Source organism: Nothoprocta perdicaria, unplaced genomic scaffold, assembly GCF_003342845.1.
Source record: "Nothoprocta perdicaria isolate Ctin4 unplaced genomic scaffold, notPer1 scaffold_664, whole genome shotgun sequence".
NCBI lineage: Eukaryota > Metazoa > Chordata > Aves > Tinamiformes > Tinamidae > Nothoprocta > Nothoprocta perdicaria.
The window spans coordinates 21,981-29,995 of NW_020455937.1; the positions used below are offsets into that span (position 1 = coordinate 21,981).

An 8,015-nucleotide genomic window follows, 5' to 3' on the forward strand; every position below is an offset into this window, starting at 1 on the left:
CACCCTCATCCCGGGAGCACCCTCATCCTGGGAACACCCTCATCCCGGGAGCGCCTCCGTGTCCGGATGCTGCTGCCAGCCCAGCAGGGAGCCGGGGTGGCCCCAGCCGCAGAGGTGCACTGCATTGCACTGCATCGTGCTGCATTGTGCTGCATCGCGCTGCACGTGGCGGCTGCACGTGGGCACCTGGCGCAGCTGCAGCGGCCGCTCCGTCCCCTCCGCTCCGAGCTGGAGTTTGACTCTGTGCAGAATAAAGCGGGTGCGGAGCCCTGGCGCCGGGCGCAGCTTCCCGCGCGAGCAGCAGCAGGAGGAGGAGGGCGGCGGGCGCCGGGCAGCGGGGGCTGGCGCGGGGGCTCCGGGGGCTCTGGGGAGCTCGGGCTGCGCTGCCCCTGCTGCAGCTGCAGCTCTGGGGCGCATGGGCTGCATGGGGCGCACAGGGGCTTGGGAGCGTGGGGCACATCGGGGGCACGGGGCGAGCGGGGCACCCCACAGGGCTGTGCGGGGCAGGGGGGCGCGGGGCAGCGCGGGGCCATATGGGCCCATAGGGACCATATGGGGCCATAGGGGCCATAGGGGCTGCGCGTCACCAGCGGGGCCGCTCGCCCGGCCCGTGCGGCCGCAGCCGGGAGCAGGTCCCACGCGGGGGCTCCTGGCCACACGCGGCCCCTGCAGCCACGCGGCGGCCACCGGGAGGGACCTGCAGCCCTGCATGGGGCTGGGAACGGGCTGGGAATGGGCTGGGAATGGGCTGGGAACAGGCTGGGAGGGCTGACCACAGTGTAACTGCATCCCTGCTCCCCACTGCATCCTTGCTCACTGCATCCCTGCTCCCCGCTGCATCCTTGTTCCCTGCCGCATCTGGGCTTGTTGCATCCCTGCTTCCTGTTATATCCCTGCTGCATCCCTGTTCCCTGCAACATCCCTGCTTGTTGCATCCCTGCTTCCCATTATATCCTTGCTGCATCCCTGTTCCCTGCTGCATGTCTGCTCCATGCTGCTGCATGCTGAATCTCTGCTCCCTGCAGCATCCCTGCTCTGTGCTCCCCTCTGCATCCCTGCTCCGTGCTCCGCACTGCCTCCCTGCTCCGTGCTGCATCCCTGCTCCCTGCTCCCCGCTGCATCCCTGCAACCTGCTGCATCCCTGCTCCGTGCTGCATCCCTGCTCCCCGCTGCATCCCTGTTTCCAGCTCTCCGGCACCGGCTCTTGCCGAGCCTGACTCCCCTGAAGGGACCGCGGCAGCCGGAGCCCGTCCGCCCCGGGACGGTGCCGGAGGCCCTGACCCCATGGTGGCTGCAGAGCTGGCACCGCGGTCCCCATGCAGCCGCATTCCCATGCAGCCGCGTCCCCCCTGCTGCAGCTGCATCCACCCCGCTGCAGCCACATCCCCCATGCAGCCGCATCCCCCTGCTGCAGCAGTTCCCCCACTGCAGCCACATCCCCCATGCAGCCGCATCAACCCCGCTGCAGCTGCACCCCCTGCTGCAGCTGCATCCACCCCACTGCAGCCACACCCCCTGCAGCCGCATCCCCCCTGCAGCTGCGTCCCCCCTGCAGCTGCGCCCCCCCGCTGCAGCCACATCCCCCATGCAGCCACGTCCCCCATGCTGCAGCCACGTCCCCCCGCTGCAGCCACATCCCCCATGCCATGCTGCAGCCGCGTCCCCCCGCTGCAGCCACATCCCCCATGCAGCCGCATCCCCCCTGCTGCAGCTGCATCCACCCCGCTGCAGCCACATCCCGCATGCAGCTGCATCCCCACGCAGCCGTGTCCCCGCCGCTGCAGCCACATCCCGCATGCAGCTGCATCCCCACGCAGCCGTGTCCCCGCCGCTGCAGCCGTGTCCCCTGTGCCCCGCTGGCTCCGGGCGGCCCGGCCGGGGCGCGCGGGGCCGCGCCGCTCAAACATTAACGCGCCGCTCACGGCCCAGCGGCTGCCCCGGCCGCGGCCCTTGCGCAACGCGCGCCCCATAAAGCGGCGCCCGCGGCCCGCCCGGCGCCGCCACCATGAGCAGCCTCCGCACGGTGAGTAGGGGCTGGCGGCGCCAGGGCCCGGCCCCGCGGCGCGACCCCCATGGCGGGACCCGGCACCCAGCCCCATGGCGGGACCCCTGCCCGGCCCCATGGGGCTCAGCCCCCCGGCTTCCCTGAGCGTCCTCTCGCTGCACTTGTCTCTCACATGCTGGGGATCTGGGTGTATCGCCCTGTGCCATGGGGCAGAGCCCCAGGCATTGCCCCTGTGCCATGGGACAGAACGGCGGGCATTGCCCCTGCCCTGTGCCATGGGGCAGAGCCTCTGCCTCGTGCAATGGGACAGAGCCCCAAGCATCACCCTCACCATGGGGCAGAATCGCGGGCATTGCCCCTGCTCCGTGCCATGGGGAACAGCCCCGAGCATCGTCCTGCGCCATGGGGCAGACTTGGGGGTGTCCCCTGCCCCACATGGTGGGTCTGTCCCCACGCGGAGCCGCAGGGCATGGGCCCCCTGCTCGCCCGGCCGCGTGGGGCCCGGCTCGGCTCTGCCGTGGGGCTGCGTCGCGTTGGGATCTGCAGCCCCCCCGGGCCCCCAGCATCCGTGGGGCGGCAGCTCCGCGCAGGGGCAGGGATCACCCCCCGGGGAGCCAGCGCGGCACAAACGTGGGCACGTGCAGGGCGGCCGCGTGCCTGGAGTTTGGTCCTTGTCCCCGGCCCCGTGCCCATGGGGCCGTGCCCATGCCCATGGGGCTGTGCCTGTGTGTATGGGGCTGTGCCCATGGGTCTGTGCCCGTGCCCATGGGGCCGTGCCCATGGGGCCGTGCCTGTGCCCATGGGTCTGTGCCCGTGCCCATGCGGCCGTGCCCGTGTCTGTGCCCATGTCCACAGGGCTGTGCCCGTGTCCATGGGGCCGTACCCGTGTCTGTGCCAATGGGACCATGCCCATGCCCATGGGGCTGTGTCCATGGGACCATACCCATGCCCATGGGGTCGCTCCCATGCCTGTGCCCGTACCCATGCAGCCATGCCCGTGTCTGTGCCCATGTCCATGGGGCTGTGCCCGTGTCCATGGGACCGTGTCCATGCCCATGGGGCTGCTCCCGTGTCTGTGCCCGTGCCCATGTGGCCATGCCCGTGTCTGTGCCCATGTCCATGGGGCTGTGCCCATGTCCATGGGGCTGTGCCTGTGTCCATGGGACCGTGTCCATGCCCATGGGGCTGCTCCCGTGTCTGTCCCCGTGCCCATGCGGCCGCTCCCGTGTCTGTGCCCATGGGGCTGTGCCCGTGTCCATGGGACCATGCCCATGCCCATGGGGCCACTCCCGTGTCTGTGCCCGTGCCCATGTGGCCGTGCCCGTGTCTGTGCCCATGTCCATGGGGCTGTGCCCATGTCCATGGGGCTGTGCCTGTGTCCATGGGACCGTGTCCATGCCCATGGGGCCGCTCCTGTGTCTGTCCCCGTGCCGATGCGGCCGCTCCCGTGCCTGTGCCCGTGCCAGCGCAGCCCGGGCTGCTCCTGCAGCTCACGGGCCAGGCAGCCCCAGCGCCCTCCGCTCTGCTCCGGATGGAGCCGGTGCCACCGGCACCGCGGCAGCCGGGAGAGGTGCTGGGGGTGGTGCCGGTCCGGCCAGCGCAGGCTGTCGGTGCCACTGGTGCCACCCGAGGCGCTGGGGTGCCGCCACGCGGGCTCTGCTGCCCCATTGCCGCGTGGGGCGCGCGGCCCCCACCCCTGCTCAGCCCTCGTCCCCGTGCCAGGACGCCGGGGAGCAGCGGCCGGAGCCGGGGCCCGCGCCCGGCAAGGCCACGTCCCAGCTCCGCAACTACACGGTGCGTCCGCGGCGGCACCCGCAGCGCGGCGGCACCCGCAGCGCAGCAGCGCCCGGCGGCGCCGGACACGCGCCCGCTGCAGCCGGGCTGCGCAGGATGCGCCTGCTCGGGGCTGGGTGTGCTCGGGGCTGGGGGCACCCGGGGCTGGGTGCACTTGGGGTCTGGGTGCACCTGGGGTCTGGGTGCGCTTGGGGTCTGGGTTTGCTTCGGCTCTGGGTGCGCTTGGAAGGTCCTGCTGCAGGGGCGGCCTGTGCTTGGGGCCCGGGTGCAACTGGGGTCCCGCTCTGTGGGTTGGGTGCGCTTGGGGGGACTCTGCACGGGGCCAGGGGTCTGGGTGCGCTGGGGGTCTGGGTGCGCTGGCGTCCTGTTCTATGGGGCTGTAGGGTGCTGGGGTCCTGTTCTATGGGGCCCTATGGGGCAGGGGCCTGTTCTATGTGCCCGGGCACTGGGGGCTGTTCCACGTGCCCGGGCACCGCAGCAGGGGCAGCGGCTGGAGCGCGTCTACAGCACCTACCTGCAGATGCACACGCACCAGACCGTGCGCTTCGTGCGGCAGAAGGTAGCGGCGGTGCCGGGGGGTCCCGCGCGGTGCGGGGGGGGTCCCGCGCGGTGCCGGGGGGTCCCGCGCGGTGCTGGGGGGTCCCGTGCAGTGCCAGGGGGTCCCACACGGTGCCAGGTGGTCCCGTGCGGTGCAGGGGGGGTCCTGTGGTGCCGGGGGGTCCCGCGGTGCCAGGGGGTCCCGCGCGGTGCCGGGGGGGCCCGTGCGGTGCGGGGGGGTCCCGCGGTGCCGGGGGGTCCCGTGCAGTGCCAGGGGGTCCCACACGGTGCCAGGTGGTCCTGTGCGGTGCAGGGGGGTCCCGCGGTGCCGGGGGGTTCCGCAGTGCCGGGGGGTCCCGCGCGGTGCCGGGGGGTCCCGCGGTGCCGGGGGGTTACGCAGTGCCGGGGGGTCCCGTGCAGTGCCAGGGGGTCCCACACGGTGCCAGGTGGTCCCGTGCGGTGCAGGGGGGGTCCCGTGGTGCCGGGGGGTCCCGCGCGGTGCCGGGGGGGTCTCGGGGTGCCAGGGGGTCCCGAGGTGCCGGGGGGCCCCGTGTGGTGCCGGGGGGGTCCTGCGGTGCTGGGAGGGGGTCCCGTGGTGCCTGAGGGTCCCGCGCGGTGCTGGGGGGGTCCCGTGGTGCCGAGGGGGGTCCCGCGATGCCGGGGGGGTCCCGTGCAGTGCTGGAGGGGTCCCGCGGTGCAGGGGGGGTCCTGCGGTGCCGGGGAGGTCCCGCGCGGTGCTGGGGGGTCCTGCGGTGCCGGGGGGCCCCGTGCGGTGCTGGGGGTCCCGTGGTGCCAAGGGGGGTCCCGCGGTGCCGGGGGGTCCCGTGATGCCGGGGGGGTCCCGCACGGTGCCGGGGGGTCCCATGGCGCCGGGGGGTCCCGCGGTGCCAGGGGGGTCCCACGCAGTGCCGGGGGGTCCCGCGCGGTGCCGGGGGGTCCCGCAGTGCCGGGGGGTCCCGTGCGGTGCCAGGGGGGTCCTGCGGTGCTGGGGGGTCCCGCGGTGCCGGGGGGGTTACGTGCGTTGCTGGGGGGGTCCCGCGCGGTGCCGGGGGGTCCCGTGCGGTGCCAGGGGGTCCTGTGGTGCTGGGGGGGGTCCCGCAGTGCCGGGGGGTCCCGTGTGGTGCCAGGGGGGTCCCGCGCGGTGCCGGGGGGGTCCCGTGGCGCCGGGGGGTCCCGCGGTGCCGCCCCAGCGCCCGCCCCCCGCCGCAGCACGCGCAGTTCGGCCGCTGCGCGCTGCGCACCATGAGCGTCATGGAGGCGCTGGAGCTGCTGGACGCGCTCGTGGACGACTCGGACCCCGACGTCGACTTCCCCAACTCGCTGCACGCCTACCAGACGGCCGAGGGCATCCGCCGGGCGCACCCCGACAAAGGTAGGGGCGCGGGGGGCCGGGGGGGCCCGCGGCGGCGCTGCGCCCACGCACCCTCGCCCGCAGGCTGGTTCCAGCTGGCGGGGCTGCTGCACGACCTGGGCAAGGTGCTGGCGCTCTTCGGCGAGCCGCAGTGGGCCGTGGTGGGCGACACCTTCCCCGTGGGCTGCAAGGTGCAGCCCTCCGTGGTCTTCAGCGACTCCACCTTCCAGGACAACCCCGACCGCGGGCACCCGCTCTACAGGTGAGGGGGGCGCCGGGGCCGGGCGGGCGCTGGGTGCCCCCCGCGCTCACCGAGCTCCCGCAGCACCGAGTGCGGCATGTACGAGCCCGGCTGCAGCCTCGACAAGGTGCTCATGTCCTGGGGACACGACGGTAAGACCACCGGCGTGGTGCCGTGGTGCACAGTGCCATGGTGCCTCGTGCCATGCTGCGCCGTGCTGTGCTGTGCTGCACTGGGCCCTGGTGCATCGTGCCATGCTGCGCCGTGCTGTGCTGTGCTGCATAGTGCTGTGGTGCACCATGCTGTGCCGTGCTGTGCTGCACGGTGCCATGGTGCACCATGCTGTGCCGTGCTGCACCGTGCCGTGGTGCACCATGCTGTGCTGTGCTGTGCTGTGCTGCATGGTGCTGCGGTGCACCATGCTATGCCGTGCTGCACGGTGCCGTGGTGCACGATGCTGTGCCATGCTGTGCTGCACGGTGCCGTGGTGCACCATGCTGTGGCACGCTGTGCTGCACGGTGCCACGGTGCACCATGCTGTGCCATGCTGTGCTGCATGGTGCCGTGGTGCACCACGCTGTGCCGTGCTGTGCTGCACGGTGCCGTGGCGCACCATGTTGAGCCACACTGTGCTGTGCTGCATGGTGCCGCGGTGCACCACGCTGTGCCGTGCCGCACGGTGCTGTGGTGCACCACGCTGCGCCGTGCCTCATGGTGCCACGGTGCACCATGCTGTGCCGTGCTGTGCTGTGCTGCATGGTGCTGTGATGCACCATGCTGTGCTGTGCTGCACGGTGCCACGGTGCACTATTCTGTGCTGCGCTGTGCTGTGCTGCATGGTGCTGCAATGCACTGTGCTGTGCCGTGCTGTGCTGCACGGTGCCGTGGTGCACCATGCTGTGCTGCACTGTGCTGTGCTGCACGGTGCCGTGGTGCACCATGCTGTGCCACACTGTGTTGTGCTGCACGGTGCTGTGGTGCACCACGCTGTGCCGCGCCGCACGGTGCTGTGGTGCACCACGCTGTGCCGCGCTGCACGGTGCTGTGGTGCACCATGCTGTGCCGCGCTGCACCGTGCCATGCGGCAGAGCTGCCACCGGCGGGGCTGGGGCTGCGCGCGGCGGCTCCGTGCTCGTGCCGCGCTCACGCCGCGCTCGTGCCGCGCTCCCCCAGAGTACATGTACAAGGTGCTCAAGTTCAACAAGGCGGCGCTGCCTGAGGAGGTGAGCGGGGCGGGGAGGGTGCATGGGCCCTGCTGCGGCAGCTGCACTGCCCACGGCCCTGCTGCAGTAACTGCACTGCCCACGGTCCCACTGCGGCAGCTGCACTGCCCATGGCCCCGCTGCAGCGGCTGCACTGCCCACAGGCCCCGCTGCAGTAACTGCACTGCCCACGGGCCCTGCTGCAGTAACTGCACTGCCCATGGCCCCGCTGCAGCGGCTGCACTGCCCATGGGCCCTGCTGCAGCGGCTGCACTGCCCACGGCCCCACTGCAGTGGCTGCACTGCCCATGGGCCCTGCTGCAGCGGCTGCACTGCCCATGGCCCCACTGCAGTGGCTGCACTGCCCATGGCCCCACTGCAGCGGCTGCACTGCCCATGGCCCTGCTGCAGTAACTGCACTGCCCACAGGCCCCGCTGCAGCGGCTGCACTGCCCACAGCCCTGCTGCGGCAGCTGCACTGCCCACGGCCCCGCTGCAGTGGCTGCACTGCCCACAGGCCCCGCTGCAGCGGCTGCACTGCCTATGGGCCCTGCTGCGGCAGCTGCACTGCCCATGGCCCCGCTGCAGCGGCTGCACTGCCCATGGGTCCAGGGCTGCACTGCCCATGGCCCCACTGCAGCGGCTGCACTGCCCACGGGCCCTGCTGCAGTAACTGCACTGCCCATGGCCCTGCTGCAGTAACTGCACTGCCCACGGCCCCGCTGCACCGGCTGCGCTGCCCGTGGGCCCCATGGCAGCGGCTGCACTGCCCATGGGTCCAGGGCTGCAGTGCCCATGGCCCCGCTGCAGTAACTGCACTGCCCACAGCCCTGCTGCAGTAACTGCACTGCCCATGGCCCCACTGCAGCGGCTGCACTGCCCACG

The 8,015-nt window shown here is 72.7% G+C and overlaps 1 protein-coding gene across 1 annotated transcript; it reads left to right on the forward strand.

Moving 5' to 3' along the window:
- Positions 1-2,005: 2,005 nt before the first annotated feature.
- Positions 2,006-7,151, forward strand: MIOX (myo-inositol oxygenase; the record flags this gene model as incomplete). The annotated part of the gene is made up of 7 exons (XM_026050245.1): positions 2,006-2,023; positions 3,728-3,799; positions 4,278-4,358; positions 5,546-5,708; positions 5,772-5,949; positions 6,013-6,080; positions 7,102-7,151. Coding segments are annotated over exons 1-7 (630 nt in total), but the record flags the coding sequence as incomplete, so codon positions are not given.
- Between the last annotated feature and the right edge of the window lie 864 nt (positions 7,152-8,015).